The sequence below is a fragment of the Bison bison genome, unplaced genomic scaffold, assembly GCF_000754665.1.
Source record: "Bison bison bison isolate TAMUID 2011002044 unplaced genomic scaffold, Bison_UMD1.0 scf7180017864531, whole genome shotgun sequence".
Lineage (NCBI taxonomy): Eukaryota > Metazoa > Chordata > Mammalia > Artiodactyla > Bovidae > Bison > Bison bison.
Window position 1 is genome coordinate 7,285,809 of NW_011495081.1, and position 20,525 is coordinate 7,306,333.

Sequence of the window (20,525 nt, forward strand, 5' to 3'; positions counted from 1 at the left end):
TATTGAATTCAGGCCCATAGCAGTAGAAGAGAGGAGTCCTAACCACTGGAGTGCCAGGGAATTCCCCTGTGTATTTTAATTCTATCCTGTTTTCTAATTAATACTCAGTAAGAAATAGTTTTTAAAATAGTCAATGATTATTTAGTTTTATTTATACATTTACCCTGGTAGCTCAGCTGGTAAAGAATCTGCCTGCAATGCAGGAGACCTGGGTTCAATCCCCAGGTCGGGAAGATCTCCTGGAGGAGAGCTTGGCAACCTACTGCAGTATTCTTGCCTGGAGAGTCCCCATGGACAGAGGAGTCTGGCAGGCTGCAGTCCATGGGGTCACACAGTGGGACATGACTGAGCAACTAAGCACACACACGTGTACCATATTGCCCTCCGTTCTTTCCTGCACCTCGTGTCTTCTCTTTGGGATGACTTTGCTTATGACTAAAGCGTGTCCATTACAGTTTCCTTTTCTGAGAGTCTGCTGGTGGCAGTATCTCTGTTTTTGTTAGATAGCTATGTGATTTGTTTTGCCATGTAACTTAGAAACAGTATATTTTTAAAATTCAGTGACATTGGTATAGTAAAATCTCCTTTATTCCTTAATTTATCTATTATTTATAACAACAGTGTTTCCCAGTTTTTATATCAATAAAATGGAGGATAAAAATAAAATTGGTTATGAAACCCATGTCAATATGTAATATTCACCCATGAATTCATAAATTAATAATTTTTAAATCCCACATCCACTAAAAAGATGCATTCTTTTTACGTTTACATTTGTTTTATATATTACACTGGAAAAACATTACTTTGGATCTACTGTACAAGCATTATAATGTTAGAAGTGTTTATAATATAGAGAACCTTCTGGTCACAAGGCATAAAAATTTTTTTTTTCCATTTATGTACATTTTTGATGGGCTTCCCTCAACATGACTATGTGTTGAAATCATACTTTGGATATATTGGATTACATTGTTGAAGAAGAAAGCATGATACATAGTTACAGTAACATAAAAATATATTAGAACAGGGGACTTACCGGGTGGTCCAGTGGTAAAGAAACCACAGTTTCCTTTAAACGCAGGGGACAGGGGTTCTATCCCTGGTTGGGGAACCAAATCCTACGTGCCTTGGAGAACCTAAGCCTGCTTGCCACAACTGTAGAGTCCTGTGTGCCACCCTTAACATTTTGAGAAGGGGCCAAACTGTTTTCCGAGGTGGCTGTACCATTTTACATTCTCTCCATCAAGGTACAAGGGTTCTAGTTTCTCTCCATGTCTGCTAGTATGTGTTTTCTGTATTTTTAGAGCCATCCTAGTAGGTTAGACTGCGAGACTGCAGCTATCTGCTGAAGTTGCATTGATCTAATGCAACTGACTTACATTGTTGGGTGGCCTTTCGTGTGCTTATTGACAATTTATATATCTTTGGATAAACAGGTCTCACTCACTTTTTAAATTGGGTTATTTGTCTTTCTTTTTGAGATTTAAGAGTTCTTTATATATTCTGGATACTAATATCTGGCAGATGTATGATTTGTAAACAGTGTTTCCCATTCTGTAGGTTATCTATCCAGTTTTGTGATGGCATCAGCTGTAGTACAAGTTTTCAATTTTGGTCAAGTCCAACTTTTTCTTTCTTTTGTTACTTGTAAGGTCATGAAGCTAAGAGGTTTATAATTTTAGCTTTCACATTTATGACTATAATCTACTTTCAGTGAATTTTTGTATATGGTATGAGGTAGACATCCAGCTTTATTCTTTATTCCTATCCAGTTGTCCCAGTACCATTTGTCAAAAGGCCTTTTCATGCTTCCCCCATGGAATGGTTTTGGCACCCTTGTTCACTGTAAATATAGAGTTCACTTCTGGAGTTTAATTCTAGTCTTTTGATCTGCATATCTATCCTTTGCTACTATCACACTGCCTTAATTACTAAAGGAGCAGTTAAGTTTTGAAATTCAATTACTGTGGTATGATTTGGAATTTCTGAAATGTGAATCCTCCAAATTTATTCTTCGTTTGCAGGATTATTTTGACTGTTCTGACTCTCTTGCTTTTCCATATGAATTTTAGGAGTAGTTTGTTAGTTTCTGCAAAAAAAAAAAAATCAGCTAGGATTTTCATAGGGATTTTTGTGCTGATTTTTTTTTTTTAATTTTGGTCATGCTGCACAGTATGGGGGATCTTAGTTTCCTGACCAGGGATCAAACCTGTATCCCTTGCAGTAGAAGCCTGGTATCTTAACACTGGGCCACCAGGGAAGTCTCTGATTAGCTGTTAAACCAAGCATGCATTCCTGTGATAAAACTCACTTGGTCATGATGTATACTGGAGCGGGTTGCCATTTCCTTCTCCAGGGATCTTGCTGAAGCGGGGGTTGAACCCATGTCTCCTACATTTTCTGCTTGGCAGGTGGATTCTTTACCATTGAGCCACCTGGGAAGCCCAAATACTTCTTTTGTATGTTGAAATATATTTGTTCATATTTTGCTAGAGATTTTTGTGTTCGTATTCATAAGGGATAGTGGTCTATAGTTTTTTCATGATGTTTTTGTCTAGTTTAAGTATTGGAATAATACTGGCCTTGAATGAGTTGGGAAGTATTTCCTCTTATCTCTTGGAGTTTATGATGGATTGGTATTAATTCTTAACTGTTGATAGAACCCACCTTTGTACCCATTTTGACCTGTGCTTAGCTTCGTGGGATGTTTTTAATTTCTTTTATTGTTTTGTTGTTGGTCTATTCAGATGTTCTCTTTCTTCTTGAGTTCTTTTGATAGTTTGTGTCTTTCTAGGAATTTGTCCCGTTCACCTCAGTTATTTGTTAGCATACAGTTTTTCGTATTACTTTATGATCCTTCTCATTTAGCTTTCAGTGCTCTTTCAAAGTATTTGAGGGGTGTTGTTTTGTTTCCCACATTCCATTGGCTTTTCTTCTTCTAGGCCTTCACAGCTTTGGCTGACCCTTGTCTTACATCACTTTTTTGTCTCTGTTCTTTTAGAAATATTTTTGTGCTACTTAAAAGGAACTAGGTGTAAGTTTAGGTTGATGGAGGTTCTCTGTCTAATTGTCATCCAGATGTTAAGAAGTTAATAAATGCTCTTTTTTTATTTTGATTTTTTAATTGGTGGATAATTGCTATACAGGGTTGTATTGGTTTCTGCATGCAGCATGCTGCATACTGTTGAATCAGTCACACACACACACACACACACACACACATATATGTATGTATATGTATATTCATATATCCTCTTCCTCTTGAGCCTTCCTCCATCCTCCCACGTCCTGCCTCTAGGCTGTGGCCCAGTGCAGGCTGGGCTCCCTGTGCCACACGGCAGTGGCCCACTGCTCGCCTGTGTCACACATGGTGGTGCATGTATGTCAGTGCTGCTTTCTCAGCCCATCCGCCCTCTCCTTCCCCCGCTGTGGCCGGGTGCCAGGCTGGCTCCTGTGCCACACAGCAGCGGCCCACTGGTCGCCTGTGTCACACATGGTGTGTATGTATGTCAGTGCTGCTTTCTCAGTCCATCCCGGCCTCTCGTTCCCCCGCTGTGTCCACAAGTCCGTTCTCTGCGTCTAACAAGCATTCTTTAATTTCATTGTTTCAAACAGTTTGATGGCAAAAATAATAGTCTCTTTGTAAAATGTGCAGATTTTACTCAAAGCAAATAAATGTTTAATATTTTGTATTGCTAATTTGCATTTGCTTGATCTAGTTTCAGAAGCCACACAGGTGGCGACTGCTAGCACAACTGCCATTGCTCCTGGTACTGCCGCTCCTTCCTCCACCGCTGTGGGTGCAGTTAAGCAAGAAACTCTGTACTCCACTCCATCTGCAGTAAAGACCCCAGAAAACATAAACTCTTCAGAGCCCCCAAAGTCCATCGAACTTGACAGTCTTCCTTCAGACCAGTTTGCCAAAGGACAGGACACTGTTGCCATAGAAGGTTTTACAGATGAGGAAGACCCAGAAAGTGGAGGAGAAGGCCAGTACAGAGAGCGTGATGAGTTTGTGGTAAAGATAGAAGACATAGAGACTTTTAAGGTAATGTGAATGTTCCCAGGTCTAAAGGTCATAGTTTAGGGGGTCCTTGCATCTAGTTTAAGTTGTGAAGAATTATGAAGTTTGGAGAAAATGGTTATTTATGTAATTTAAAAATTTAAAGAAAATAATAGGAATATAATGTGAAAGTAGCATTAGACTATTTTTTTGTAATTCCAAATGGTAGAATATTACAATTTCGTGTAAGAAATTTTAGCAGTATTAAGAACACTTATTTTGGAGGTTTTGTTTGCTTGTTTTTTTTTAAATTTTAAATTTATTAAATTTTTTAATAGAAGGATAATTGCTTTACAGAATAGTGTTGGTTTCTGCCAAACATCAACATGAATAAGCCATGTTTGCCTGCTTTAATTTTATTTTTTAATTGCAGTGGAGAGAAATGGCATTAAAAAATACAATGAAGAACATAACATTTAAATTATCCATATTCCTTCCATTCGCAATTGTCTGTTGTTAGTATTAGCATATTTATTTCTGGTGGTTTTGAATATGTATGTACTGTATGTAATAAAATTGCAGAAACAATGTATCATTAGCGGGAACTTTCCGAATAGCTATAGAAAATGGTAGTGGGCTACTTTGTATATTTGTACTCCCTGTTTCTGGAAGAATTTAAGCAGAGACTGAATAGCTGACGTATAAGAATTACTGCGAAAGTTCAGCTAGGTAAAAGATAAAAGGTTGAGCTAGGGAGTTCTTTAAGATTCCTTTCAGCTCTCAGAGTCTATAAATCTAGAATATAATGCTAGTTTTTATAAATGTCGTTAATTCTTCTTACAGGAGGCTTTAAAAACAGGAAAAGAACCCCCAGCTATTTGGAAAGTACAAAAAGCTTTATTACAGAAGTTTGTTCCTGAAATTCGAGATGGGCAAAGAGAATTTGCTGCTACAAATAGTGTAAGTAAAATGCTTGTTTACGTTAAGCTTCCTATTTTTTGACAGTGATCTTGGGTAAAATACAGAATGATATAAATTTAAATGTATTGTTTAATGTATTTATATTGAGCATCTATGATATATTAATAAGTAGCATAAAATTTTAACTATAGAGTATATGATGCTCTGATTTTAAAATAAAATTAATATATAAATACCAACTACTTAAATGGCTTAACTCTTTTTTTTTTAAATAATGGAAAGAAATTAACATTAGTGTGGGAAGAATTCTTATGGACCTAGAAACACTTAAATTGATTATTCTGCCAGTCAAATATCCTGATTTACCAAGAAAACTTACAGAATTATTCCTTTTTACATGAATAGTTGTTTAATAGCATTGAGAAAGTAAGCCTTTGGCGATTAGCCAAAGAAGACTGCATCTATGTATAGGCTTACAGTTCAGAATGAGGCTGGGATCGTTTGTATCGAGGGTGCAATTAGCCTGGCCTGAGCTGCATTTTGAAGGATGACTTTATGACAGTCTGTCATGACAACAAGGGAATATTTTATGTACAGAATGTACAATTAAGTAATTCAAAGTGCTTCTTTCCTTAGTACCTTGGGTATTTTGGAGATGCAAAGAGTAAATACAAAAGGATATATGTGAAGTTCATTGAAAACACTAACAAAAAGGAGTATGTCAGAGTGTGTTCCAAAAAGCCAAGAAATAAGCCTTCACAAACTATCAGGTATTTATTATTTTATGTAATATGTTTGTAATAATTATTGGAAAACTTGTTATTGGTGATATACAAAGAATTACATCAATTAAAGAGACTATTTTTTTCCATTATATACAAGTCTGAAAATCATTGCTTAATGTCATAAGTGATTCCTTTTGAAGTAATGAGACAGGAATTATAAAGCCTGTGGCTACCATGGTGGGGTGGATACCTTTTTCTTCCCTGAGTCCTTTTGGTGTCACCCTAGTATAGTGGAAAATAATCAGATTTACAGTCTAAAGATTTGAATCCATCTCTTTATGACCTAGATTAATATAGCATTTCTAGGGACGTCTCTGATGATCTAGAGGTTAAGATTCCATGCTTCCACTGCAAGGATTGCAGATTTGATCTCTCTCTGGTCAGGTAACTAAGATCCTGCACATGGTACAGCAAAAAAAAAAAAAAATCGAAAAAAAGATAACCTTGCTTAGTTCCCTTTTTTTAACCTAAAAGTAAAATGAAAATAACAAAATGTCAAATTTAAAATGAGAAAAAACTGTTTAAGGCCTGTACATTACAACTACATTAGAATTGTCATCATATGTTAATGTGACTCTGGCTTGTCTGGAGCATGAATTTGGAAAACCATGAATTTGGAAGTGATGACCCAGCCATATTCTCTTTAATGATATTCTCAATCTAGTGCTCAGAAGATCTAGTTAATGAAGATTCCAGCTTATTGGACACAGCCACTTTATCTCTATGATGGAATTTATCCTCTCCTTCAAATCTCCAAAACCAGGGCACAGCAAATCTTACTTCGGGGACTTTGGCACAGGTGCACCTGAGAATCCATATCAAAACCTGGCACCACCAGAGCCTGTGAGAGTTCTGATGTTCCAAGCTAGATGTGACTAGAAGTCCATTGGTCGTCTGCAATACAGCCTCATAGTCAGGAAAAATGAATTCATAAAGGGAAAGGAATGGAGGGAGAGAGAGAAATAATAGGGGTTGAATTAATATAGTCTCTTACTAACTGAATATGTTGAATGTCAGTGTTAAAGGGTGTATTTCAAGAGAATTTTGGAGCAGTCACCATTGGCCTTGTGTAGGGCTTAGACTTTATTTTGGAGGTATTGGTGAGGTGATTAAATTTTTTTTCACCAATGTTTCTCGATTTTCTGTTTATTTTTAATTAAATTATTTATATAAAACATTTTATTCTAAATTTTTATTTAATCATTGACTTTATTTAGCCAAGTTGTGTGTCCTGTGGGATTTTAGTTCTCCAACTGGGGTTTGAACCTGCACCCCCTGCAGTGGAGATGCAAAGGTCTAACCATTGGACCACCAGGGAAGTCCCTCATTAATTTATTTGAATTAGACAAGATTTCAGTGTGTTAATGAAGTCTGTTTGTAACATTGCAGAACTGTTCAGGCTAAGCCAAGTAACAGCAGTAAAACTTCTGATCCTCCAACACCAAAAACTGCAACAACAAAAGCCCCTTCCATGAAACCCAAAGTTAAACAGCTAAAAGTAAAGGCTGAGCCACCACCAAAGAAAAGGAAGAAATGGAAAGAAGAATTTTCATCATCCCAATCTGACTCATCTCCTGAGATCCACTCTAGTAGTAGTGATGATGAGGGTGAGTTCTTCATGAAATGAATACCTTGATAATTTGAGATTTGCTGCATTAATGGAGAGGAGCAATGATGCTGACAATTCAAAATGTATGTATTTTTCCTTAATTAGGTAATTTAGCTACCTCATTAAGTTCTGCTTAGGCATATATTTGCCCATGACTAAGCTAAGTAACTGTGCCTTAGTTTCTCTTTTATAAAGTGAAAAGATTGAAATACATAGCAGTTATCTAACATACTTTTTGACCTTAGAACCCTTGCACACCGTTAGAAACTGTTGAAGACACCAATGAGCATTTATGTAAGCTCTTTATATATTGAAATTAACTTCATTATAAATTAAACCTGAGACAGTTGTAAAACAGAAATGTACCAGGAAAAATCCATCAGCCATCAAACTTACTGTGTAGCATTTACAAGAAATTTTCAGCAGTTCAGTAGTCCAGGGCAGAGGCAGGAAGCTCCTACTGGTGGGCTAAATGTGATCTGCAGCCTATGCTTAATAAAGTTTTATTGGAAAACTGGGAATTATTTACATGTTTTCATAAGTTAGTTTCCCCTTACGGTGACCGATTTGAGTAGTTCTTACAGAGAGCATATGACCATTAAAGTGCCCTTTACCATCTGGCCCTTTACAGAAAAATACGCTGACCCCTTATTCTAATAAAGTAGTCAGAAAAACATGAAAGGATGACGGAAGGCTGTGTATGCCATGCTAAAGCTAAAAAGCTTGGGATTCTGTAAACAGAGGGGAATCCTTGGAGGGATTTAAGTAAAAAAACAAATGGTAAAATCTGAATTTTAATTATGAGACATCATCTGTCTGTTCAGTCACTCATTCGTGTCTGACTCTCTGCAGCCTCATGGACTGCAGCATGTCAGGCTTTCCTATCCATCACCAACTCCTAGAGCCTTTGAGAAATTCAAGATGTATTCTTGGCAGAACTTGAATGATGAATTGCGTTTGGGGGGTACTGTTGAGGTTGATGTCTAGGATGGTTTCTGGCATTACAGGTATCATTGCCTGGGAGCTGATCTTAGAGATTACTTGGATAGAAATAGAATTATAATAAAAATTCTTTTGTAGCAGAAGTTTGCTTTAAATGTATTATTTTAAAAAGCTACTATGAAGTTATTTAGAAATGTTTGTAAAGTATCAGAATTTGTAAAGAAATTTAGTGCTTTGAGTATGCATGGAAGGCATTATATATAATTTCACAGTTAGCATTCCTGCTTACTGTTTAGAGAAGTTTAAGTTCTGCTTTGCACTGTTATTTATACAGCTTCCTCAGATGACAATCAAGTTGAAAATTTTCTTTCACTGATAATCTGAATTACCACTCGGTGTCACTAGTAGGCAAGCATTATTAGTGCTTCTTAAAAAGAAGGAAATACGATAATAAACATAGTTTTTAGGCTGGTGGTTTTTCAAACTATTTGTTTCAAGACTTCTTTATAATCTTCAAATGTATTGATGATTCCAAAAGACTTTGTGTGTGTATGTGTGTGTGTGTGATTTGTATCTATGTATATCACCAAGTATGAGTTAAAACAGTTTTAAAATATTTTAAATAAACCCATTATTACATAAAAGGGACTTCCCTATAGCTCAGATGGTAAAGAATCTGCCTGCAATGCAGGAGACCTGGGTTTGATTCCTGGCTCAGGAACATCCTTTGGAGAAGGAAATGGCAGTATTTCATTAACACTCCAGTATTCCTACCTGGAGAATTCCATGGACAGAGGAGCCTGGCGGGCTACAGTCCATGGGGTCGAAAAGCATCGGACACGATTAAGTGACTAATACATGTTACATATTAATGTAAGTTTTTTAAACAATTGTGTTTAATTAGATTAGGTTTTTTATTAGATGTTATTTTGGTTAAAGTATGTGAAGAAGACCTGGACTCACGTTAGGTATGTAGTTAGGAAAGAGGAGTATTTTGATTACTTTTTCAGATAATCATGGATATTTTTCTCTGATACTCAAAGGATTTTATTTTGTAAACTTGACAAGTGGTAGTTTCTTCAACTTTTCATGCTTGTTACGTTAAAATCTGTTTTACTCTTTGAAGTATCTTTCATCCATGAATAACTTTATAACATTTTTTTGGCCATGTGAAAATAAATATTTGTTAGCTCATTGATATTTTTTTTTTCATTTTTTCCCCACATTTTAAAATGTGGCAAAATATATATAATATAAAACTTGCCACTTTTAACCATTTTTAAGTGTACAATTCAGCAGCATTAATTATATTCACAACTGTTGCGCAACCTCACAGCTATTTACAAGACTGCTTAATCACTCTAAATAGAAACATTGTAACCATTAGGTAATAATTCCCCATTCTCCCTTTCCCCCAGCTGCTGATGATCTCTAATCTATTTTCTGTCTCCATGAATTTGCCTCCTCTTCACGTCTCATATAAGAGTGGCTTATTTCACTTAGCATAATGTTTTTAAAGTTCATCCATGTTATATAACATATGTTAGAACTTTTTAGTTTTTATGACTGAATGCAATTCCATTATAAGTTTATCCATTGTATGCCCTTATCTTTTTATTCTATTGATAGACACTTGGGTTACTTCCACATTTTGGCTGTTGTAAATAATGCTGCAGTGAACATTGGCATACAAATATCTGTTAAGTTTGTGGCCTGGTTTTCCAATTATTTGTATACCTAAGAGTGAAATTGCTGAGTCATATATTTTATATATTTAGCTTTTTGAGGAACTGCCTAACTGATTTCCACAGTGATTATACTATTTTACATTCCCACTAACAACACATAGGTTTCCATTTTCTTCACATCCTCACCAACCCTTGTTATATTTTGTGTCATGATTATAGGTATTTTAGTAGGTGTAAAGTGATATCTCATTGTGGTTTTGATTTGTATTTTCCTAATGACCAGTGATGTTGAACATCTTTTCAAGATTTGAAAATATTTTCTCCCATTCTGTAGGTTGATACTTTACTTTTTTTTTTAAGTATATGTGCTGTGGAGGTGAGCCCTGTATTTCAGTTTTTGATAATGTTCTTTGATGCACAAAATTCAAAATTCTGATGAAGCCAAATTTATCTGTTTTTTTTCATTGCTGTTGTTTTTAGTGTCATATTTGTAATCCATTGCCAAATCCTAGGTCATGAAAATTTATCCCTGCGTTTTCTTCATAAGAGCCATATGGTTTTAGTTTTTACATTTACATAATAAATTTTTGCAGTATTAAAAATAACATTTTTAATATTACCACTTATTTCATCAATGAAGTCTTGAAATGGTTGTCAGGCTCACAATGGTGGAAATAAGTTTTCCGAAATTCTAATTTTCACTTAGAACCTCAGTTTTTATCATTGGCAGCAAATACTGTCAGCTGTTTTCCTGTAGTGACAGGTTCACTTCTTTAAGAAAATGTCTGCCAAATACTGAACAGGGGTAGGGTATCTGTATTTTTTAAGTAAAAATGGTATTCCCGTGGAGAAGGTGGCTGGTTGATCAAACAATTGAATGGGTGCTCTTCCTGGAGATGACTGGCATACATCATAGCAGAGGTGCTTTATGTATACCTCTCATTTCATCACACAGAGTTCTAAGACATTTATTCAAGAGTAAAGACTTAATACAATTAAATTTTTACTGCTTCTTCAAGGATTATTCTTAAGTGAAATCAGTGTTGGGGTTTTTTTCCTTCAAATTCATGACCGTTAGATGACAGTCATGGCAGAGTACATGGCCACTAGTACAGTTTGGGGTCAGTGTCTTGGTTCATGCTAGCAAAGGCCCACAGCAGTTTTACCCAGCATTACTTTTACAGATGTCAACAGAGTGACAAAGGTATATAACATCTTAATGTTATTAGGAAAACAGTTTGACATCAGACACCCCAACACCCCTGAAAGGGTTGTTGGGGAAACCCGAAAGGGTTTGGACCAAACTCTTAAGAACCCCTGTTAAAGGTTGTGATGATGGTTCTACATTTGAATACAAAAGTAAAACTTAAGACTCTTCTCTAATCTTGCAGTACTTACCATTGAATTTGAGTGAAATTTTTTTATACAGATTGTGTTTACATTAAACATTTTTTAAATATGTCTTGACTCTAGACCAGAATTTTATAGTAATTTAAGTGTAGAAATAAAAAGAAGAGATATGTATATGTTAACTCATACATTAGGTATTTTATGGTTTCTTTACTAATTAAATACTAGAAAAACCATCCAATTTTGAAGTAGCATGACCTCGCAGTGGATGTCTGGTAGGGCCAGGGGAGGGGAAACAGGTCCCTACAGGACAGATGTTTCCAAATGTTGGGCTGGTGTTGGACTTCAGAGGCACCTGGGAACTTTTTAAAAAGTGTAGCATTTAAGCTTCATTACCACTCCAGATTCATTTTAGTAAGTCCAGCAGTCTGGGTTTTTTTGTTTTGTTTTCAAAGCTCTCCAGTGATTGTGATAGGCACAACCAGCTTTGAGAATCTCTCATTCAAAGTGTTTTTAAAAGCAGAGTGGGAGAACCTTGACTTTGAAGTTTTATCTACAACCATTTATCTTCTTGTAGGTAACTTGCTGTTGGGTAACGTGTTTTTAAGTTGTCAGAAAGGAATATTTAATATTTCCTCTTTTCTCCCTCCCAGAGTTTAATCCTCCAGCTCCTTTTGTCACTCGCTTTTTGAACACAAGAGCAATGAAGGAAACCTTTAAGAGTTACATGGAATTGCTTGTCAGCATTGCTTTGGATCCTGACACAATGCAAGCCTTAGAGAAGAGCAATGGTACAGTCTGCTAAGTAATACTTTCTTGGCAGTACTTTCCAGATCTTTCCCATTCTTCTCTGTTACTTATATGTTTAATATGTGGTTTTTGTGATATATCCTATATGTTGTCAGTAAACTGTTGATATACTGGTTCTATAAATACAGCTTTATATTTCATAGGGTCATAGCTTTTCATGAATTGCTTGAATAGTTGAACAATTTTATATTAAATATATTTTTATTGATTTCTACTCATGAGAATACTCGAGTATTCCTGCCTGGAGAGTTCCATGGACAGAGGAGCCTGGTGGGCTATAGTCCATGGGGTCAAGAAGCATTGGACACGACTAAGTGACTAACCACCGACTAGTTTCTTTAAATCCTGGACTCTTTTTCATCCTCATAACATTTCACTAAGTATCTATATTATGTGGAAGGTCCAGATTTCAATCAGTTTTTATATTTCTGTTTTCTAATAATTGGAAAGATGAAGCATATAACAGTGGTATAAAGATTAAATTGTATATTCATGTCCAGTAAAAGATACATCACAGAGTAAATATTTTCTAATCAGTTGGTAGTAAAACCATAAATGCCTTGAATTATATTTATTAATATTATTCCTTTTTTACTCTTTCTTTAGTAACTTTTTCTTCTGGTATAGTAGGAATGACATTGACATGAAATAAGCTGATAATTCATATGTCTAATGTTGCTCACTAATATTTACTCTTCAGCTACTACAGCTTTCACCAGGGACAGTTAAGAGAATGAAAGGATTAATGAGCCAGTTTCCATTATCCTTCTATCAGAATGAGTTGAACAAGTGTAAGATCAAAAAGATAGTAACAATGAATAAATAGTAACAATATACTTCAACAGCAGTGCCTAATGATATAAATTGTTTTATTATTTCCATATATACTTTGACATACATAATTCCCCATAATCCCAGAACAACTTAGCCATTTTTGGAGTAAAGACAGTGAGGCTCAAAAAGGTTAAGTGACTTGCTTATTAAGAGCTCACAACTTGCAAGTAGCAGAAAAAGGATGAAATCCAAAGTCTTCTAATTTCTAGTCTTGTTTTTTTGATCATATAATCAGAAACAGTAACAAAGAGCCTGCAAATGTTTTCTCTGTCAATCAGAACTCCTTGCATCATAAAATACACACTTCTTAATAGTGGTCATTTCTGGGTAGTTATATTTTAAATGATTTTTTTCCCTATTTAAAAAAATTTTTTTCTCCATTTAAAATGAAGGGTATAGATTTTAATGGTTATATTTCAAAACAATCCACAAATGTTTAAAACTTGTTTTTGTAAAATGTAAATTTTGAATAGACTTAATCACTGCTAGAAAGATAAAATGAAAGCTATCAGGTATGTTGTGGTGACTTTGAACAGCATTCCTTACTGAGGGCTTTTTCTTCAACTTGAGGAAAGTATTCTTTTACTGGTCTCTGTGCTTGTGTTTATTTTCCAGATGTAAAGAGTCATTTTATTTAGCTATGGAATTAGTAACCAGATTCAGAAGGTTTATATGTACATTTTCAGAAAGGTCATTAAAGATAATTAGTATTATAAAATGTTGCTATGCTGATAAATTTTTAGTAACCTAAACTATTTACTACAGCACCAAAAGTAATTAATTAATACTCTGAATGTATTTTTTCTTCTAAAATAACTATTTGGACTCTTTCCTTGTGTATTTGAAAGTGAATTTTGACTCTCTTTTCTTGCCCCCTACTTATCCTTTGCCCCATTGTATAGTGAATTAAGAATATCATACTCAGTATTTTATTTTAAAATTTTTAATGATAATTTTATGATTTGAAATATTATTATTGTTCACTTGGTAAATGAAGTCTGGAGAGATTAGGCAGTTTGACCATTTGTTCATCAATTCTAATGCTGGGATTAAAACCCAGGACTTCTGTTCTCTCATCATAGTATGCTGCTGCTTTCTCAGTTAGCTATTGTAAACTTTTTTTTAAAGCTAACTTTTAAAAAAAACCTTGTGTGCAATATTTTTAAATCAGTACTTTACACCATGAATTTAATGTCAGTCTATTAATGTTTTGTGGAAAAGCTGTATTTCTAACAGGTTTTATGTTGATAGTTCATCCCGTTACAACAAATTCTTATCTTGTTTTAGATGAGCTACTTTTGCCTCATATGAAAAAAATAGATAGCATGCTGAATGATAACCGGAAGAGACTTCTTTTGAATCTTCATTTGGATCAGTCATTCAAGGTATTTCCTTCACATGGTTTATTAGCAAACTCAGTGGCAATTATAGTCCTTGACATAACAGGAAAGAATATTTTGGAAGCCATTCTCAGTTTTATAAAGTTGTCCACCCAACAAAAATTTGATTTTTATTCATTGTGAGTCTTGTCTGAACGTGTCTTTTTACTTTATTAAGTACATTCTTAACGTTTATCATTTGTTTTTCTTTGCTTAAATTCATTTTTCAGGTTTTCATGTTCATCTTTTGTTGTTTTGTCGCTAAGTGGTGTCTGACTCTTTTGCAACCCCATAGACTGTAACCCACCAGTCTCCTCTGTTCATGGGATTTCCCAGGCAAGAATACTAGAGTGGGTTTGTCATTTCCTTCTCCAGGGGAATCTTCCCAACCCAAGGATCAAACCTGCATCTCCTGCACTGGCAGGTAGATTTTTTACCACTGAGCTGCCTGGGAAGCCCTTATATTCATGTAGTATTCCTTATATATAATATTATAATTTTCAAATGTTTTCAAAAATGCTTCCCTTAAACTACTGTATTCCAATCTTGTTTTTCTTTTAAGCCTTTTTTAAAATTTCCCATTTCATTTACACTTAGAATTGGCCATAGCAGTTATCAAAATTCCCTTTATTTGCGTGGTTTACCCAGTGTCTGATGAAAAATTGATCTTCATATAATGGTAGGAGATATTATACATCTGTTAACATATCTTGGCACTGTAAATTGGTTTTTGGTATTGCCAAAAATTCAGTTAAGTCACTCAGTCATGTCCGACTCTTTGCAACCCCATGGACTGCAGCATGCCAGGCTTCCCTGCCCATCACCAACTCCTGGAGCTTGCTCAAACTCATGTCCATCAAGTCCATCTATTATCAGAAATAGAGAACAACAAAAAGCTAATCTAAACTCAGAAAATGTATCATGGAATCTACTGAGTAATCAAAACTTTTTCAACTTTTCTTATTCAAAGTGTAACATGTAGCATCTAGAATCATTTGATTACATCTAAACTCAAGAGAAGTGTTTTTTAATACATTTGTATAGCTTTTTTATAAACAGTCTTTATTTTTGGAGCAGTTTTAGGTTCACAGCAAAACTGAACAGGAAGTACAATTTCCATGTATCCCCTGCCCCCACACATGAATAACCCCCCGTTACCATCGTCTCCCACAGAATGGTACAGTGTCCCAACTGACGAACGGACACTGACACATCACGGTGACCCAAAGTCCGTGGTTTGCCTTACAGTTCATTCCTGTGCACCCATCAGTTTGGACCAACATACCCACTGTCATAGTACCGTACAGAGTAGTTTCAGTGCCCCCAAATCCTCTGCTTTGTCTTTTCATCCCTTTCCCTCCCCTAACCTCTGGCAATGACTGATCTTTTTACTTCTACTCCATAGTTTTACCTTTTCCAGAATGTCATATAGTTGAAATAATACGGTATGTAACTTTTTCAGGTTGGCTTCTTTCACTTCCTAATACTCATTTAAGTTTCTGCCATGTCTTTTTCATGGCTTAGTAGCTCATTTCTTTTTAGCCTGAATAATACTCCATTGTCTGAATACCCCACAGTTTATACATTCACCTACTGAAGGGCAACTTGGATGCTTCCTAGTCCTGGCAATTACTGCTGTACAATCTCGTGTGAAGGGTTATGTGCAGACATAAGTTTTCAAGTCCTTTGGGTGATTTGTATAGCTTTCTCACATCCCTGTTTTATCTGAACTTCATGTAAAAGTGAAGATCAGTTTCATTTTAGGTAGGTGAAAATTAATGCTCTGAGATTGATTTAGAGGTTGTAGCCAGTTAGTGTGTGTGTGCTCAGTTATGTCTGACTCTTTGCAACCCCAAGGACTGTAGCCCACCAGGCTCCTCTGTCAATGCGATTTCCCAGGCAAGAATACTAGAGCGGGTTGCCATTTCCTTTTCCAGGGGATCTTCCTGACCCAGGGATTGAACCCACATCTTTCAAGTCTCCTGCATTGGCTGGCAGGCAGGTTCTTTTCCACTAGTGCCACCTGGGAAGACCTATTAGAGGTTGCTGCTGCTGCTAAGTCGCTTCAGTCGTGTCCAACTCTGTGCGACCCCAGAGACGGCAGCCCCCCAGGCTCCCCCATCCCTGGGATTCTCCAGGCAAGAGCACTGGAGTGGGTTGCAGTTTCCTTTTCCAATGCACGAAAGTGAAAAGTGAAAGTGAAGTCGCTTAGTAGTGTCCAACTCTTTGCAACCCCATGGACTGCAGCCAACCAGGCTCCTCCATCCATGGGATTTTCCAGGCAAGAGTACTGGAGTAGGGTGCCATTGCCTTCTCCGGATTAGAGGTTAAATGACACCAAATTCTACTAGTCATCCTATAATCTTCACTGACACACACTTCAATTCAGTGCACTTCAGTCGCTCAGTCGTGTCCGACTCTTTGCAACCCCATGAATCGCAGCATGCCAGACCTCCCTATCCATCACCAACTCCCTGAGTTCACTCAGACTCATGTCCATCGAGTCAGTGATGCCATCTAGCCGTCTCATCCTCTGTCTTCCCCTTCTCCTCCTGCCCCCAATTCCTCCCAGCATCAGAGTCTTTTCCAGTGAGTCAACTCTTCGCGTGAGGTGGCCAAAGTACTGGAGTTTCAGCTTTAGGCATCATTCCTTCCCAGGGCTGATCTCCTTTAGAATGGACTGGTTGGATCTCCTTGTAGTCCAAGGGACTCTCAAGAGTCTTCTCCAACACCACAGTTCAAAAGCATCAATTCTTCTGCACTCAGCCTTCTTCACAGTCCAACTCTCATATCCATACATGACCACAGGAAAAACCATAGCCTTGACTAGAGGGACCTTTGTTGGCAAAATAATGTCTCTGCTTTTGAATATGCTATCTAGGTTGGTCATAACTTTCTTTCCAAGGAGTAAGCGTCTTTTAATTTCTTGGCTGCAATCACCATCTGCAGTGATTTCGGAGCCCCAAAAAATAAAGTCTGACACTGTTTCCACTGTTTCCCCATCTATTTCCCATGAAGTGATGGGACCGGGTGCCATGATCTTCATTTTATGAATATTGAGCTTTAAGCCAACTTTTTCACTCTCCACTTTCACTTTCATGGAGAGGCTTTTGAGTTCCTCTTCATTTTCTGCCATAAGGGTGGTGTCATCTGCATATCTAAGGTTATTGATATTTCTCCCAGCAATCTTGATTCCAGCTTCTGCTTCTTCCAGCCCAGCTTTTCTCATGATGTACTCTGCATAGAAGTTAAATAAGCAGGGTGACAATATCCAGCCTTGACGTACTCCTTTTCCTATTTGGAACCAGTCTGTTGTTCCATGTCCAGTTCTAACTGTTGCTTCCTGACCTGCATACAGATTTTTCAAGAGGCAGATCAGGTGGTCTGGTATTCCCATCTCTTTCAGAATTTTCCACAGTTTATTGTGATCCACACAGTCAAAGGCTTTGGCATAGTCAATAAAGCAGAAATAGATGTTTTTCTGGAACTCTCTTGCTTTTTCCATGATCCAGCGGATGTTGGCAATTTGATCTCTGGTTCCTCTGCCTTTTCTAAAACCAGCTTGAACATCAGGAAGTTCATGGTTCACATATTGCTGAAGCCTGGCTTGGAGAATTTTGAGCATTACTTTACTAGCGTGTGAGATGAGTGCAATTGTGCGGTAGTTTGAGCATTCTTTGGCATTGCCTTTCTTTGGGATTGGAATGAAAACTGACCTTTTCCAGTCCAGTGGCCACTGCTGAGTTTTCCAAATTTGCTGGCATATTGAGTGCAGCACTTTCACAGCATCATCTTTCAGGATTTGGAATAGCTCAACTGGAATTCTATCACATAAAACATTTTATTTTTAGAAATATTTACTACTATTTCCCATGATGATTTTGATAATTTTAGGAATTTTAAAGCCTTTTGAAGTTAATAGTGTTTTTTTTTCTCTGAACTACATTTATTTCCAATCATCTTGAGCATCTTGTTATTAGAGAAATCATTAAATTTTCTGCTTTCATGTCCATCCCATTGTTTCTAAATTTAGAATCCATTTTTGTCTTTAAGTTCCATTTGTTACAAGGAGTAATTCTGGGTCCAGAATTTTTCAAACCTGAACGTGTTTTATATGGAAAGCACAAAAGTGTATAGTAAAAGCACAAATAATCTAAAAAAGAGATGAAGCTAGAAACTAATAGCTCATTCTGATAGAGAATGCCGAAAGTTCTGTTGTTTCTGTTAAATAAAACAGTTCACGTCTACACCTTTGCTTTAAAAATTAAGTTACTTGTTTAAGAAATGTACTGTTGAGGGGTCACAGTACTAGGAAGTACTAGTGCTTGGGAACCGATACAAAATTTGGGAAAGAGTGACCTTGAAGGTTGAAACTGTTTATAAACAGTTGAAACTTACAGCTGTCCTTTCCCTTGACTTGACGCCTAAGAGACAATACTAAAAGGAACACTTCGCCTCATTCAGGAGTCCCCACAGTATCACATGCTGTGCTTAACTCAGGTTATAATGTTGGCTCATGTCCAAGGGGTGGGGAAATAGGTGCTGTGTCTTGATGGGAGGAGCTACCGAGAATTTGTGGCCACGTTTAACACCCATGTATGTTTGTGTATGTATGTAGGTATATATTGTATATATTTACCACACCCCATCAGTAACCCCCACATATATTTTTTGTGTATATATGTATATGTATGATTATACTTTTATATTAAAAAAATAAATTTTCAATAGCTGGAGGTAGTCAAGCTCATGTTGTTCTAACATCAGTTATTCTTGCTTTATTCTCAAGAATGCCTTGGAAAGTTTCCCTGAACTAACAATAATTACTCGAGACTCTAAAGCAAAAAGTGGGGGATCTGCTATGTCTAAAATCAAAATGAATGGCAAAGCTTATAATAAAAAAACTCTAAGAACTTCTAAAACAACTACTAAGTCTGCACAAGTAAGTATATATTGATTGATTGTAATTACAGATTTTTCACTTGTTAATATATATCCTAATTAAGACATTGAAACAGGCAGGTTTTTTTAATTTTAACTTTTTTAAACGATGAAAGTATGATAACATGTTTACAGGAGACTTGGAAAATACAGAACAAGGTTGCATATAGTTCTACTATATATGATCATTATTTTTTAAGTAGATAAATTAAGATTTTTAGTTGGAGTTTCAATATCAAACTCTCAAAAATTAATAGAATCAATATACAGAGAAGTAGAAGAATATAGTAGACCTGAAAAGCACTGTGAACCAATTCAACATAATTAAGATTTATTCAGTTTTCACAGAACAGAGGATACAAATTCTATACAAGTTCCCATAGGCTATAAACTAGGAGACACTGACACATATCTAGGGATATAAAACAGGGTGCAAAAATTTCATGGTCTAAAGGTATTGAAATCATACAGTTTCTATTTTCTTATTACTGTGAAATTATGTTACAAATCAATATCAAAAGATATTTGAAAATAACCCATGTTTTTTCAAGTGCAGTGTGACATTGACTGAGAGAGATCTTCGACTTAGCCATCGAAAGTCTCAATAAAATTGGACTGAGACAACAGGAATTTGCTGTATGGCTCAGGAAACTCAAACAGCGGCTCTGTATCAAACTAGGGGGGTGGTATGGGGAGAGAGATGGGAGGGAGGTTCAAAGGGGAGGGGATATATGTACACCTATGGCCAATTCATGTTGAGGTTTGACAGAAAACAACAAAATTCTGTAAGGCAATTATCCTTCAATTGCTCAAACTACCGCACAATTGCACTCATCTCATACGCTAGTAAATAATGCTCAAAATTCTCCAAGCCAGGCTTCAGCAATATGTGAACTGTGAACTTCCTGATGTGCAAGCTGGTTTTAGAAAAGGCAGAGGAACCAGAGATCAAATTGCCAACATCCGCTGGATCATGGAAGAAGCAAGAGAGTTCCAGAAAAACATCTATTTCTGCTTTATTGACTATGCCCAAGCCTTTGACTGTGTGGATCACAATGAACTGTGGAAAATTCTTCAAGAGATAGGAATACCAGACCACCTGACCTGCCTCATGAGAAACGTATATGCAGGTCAGGAAGCAACAGTTAGAACTGGACATGGAACAACAGACTGGTTCCAAATAGGAAAAGGAGTACGTCAAGGCTGTATATTGTCACCCTGCTTATTTAACTTATATGCAGAGTACATCATGAGAAATGC

General features: G+C 36.3%; 1 protein-coding gene across 4 annotated transcripts in view; it reads left to right on the forward strand.

Moving 5' to 3' along the window:
• Positions 1-20,525, forward strand: part of QSER1 (glutamine and serine rich 1) — a 79,459-nt gene that overhangs the window by 51,850 nt on the left and 7,084 nt on the right. For all 4 annotated transcript variants that reach the window (XM_010831819.1, XM_010831818.1, XM_010831820.1 and 1 more), the window contains 7 exons: positions 3,723-4,051; positions 4,850-4,966; positions 5,564-5,697; positions 7,102-7,319; positions 11,955-12,092; positions 14,233-14,330; positions 19,114-19,266. In XM_010831819.1, coding sequence (XP_010830121.1) covers positions 3,723-4,051; positions 4,850-4,966; positions 5,564-5,697; positions 7,102-7,319; positions 11,955-12,092; positions 14,233-14,330; positions 19,114-19,266 — 1,187 coding nt within the window. The remainder of the gene's footprint in view (positions 1-3,722; positions 4,052-4,849; positions 4,967-5,563; positions 5,698-7,101; positions 7,320-11,954; positions 12,093-14,232; positions 14,331-19,113; positions 19,267-20,525) is intronic.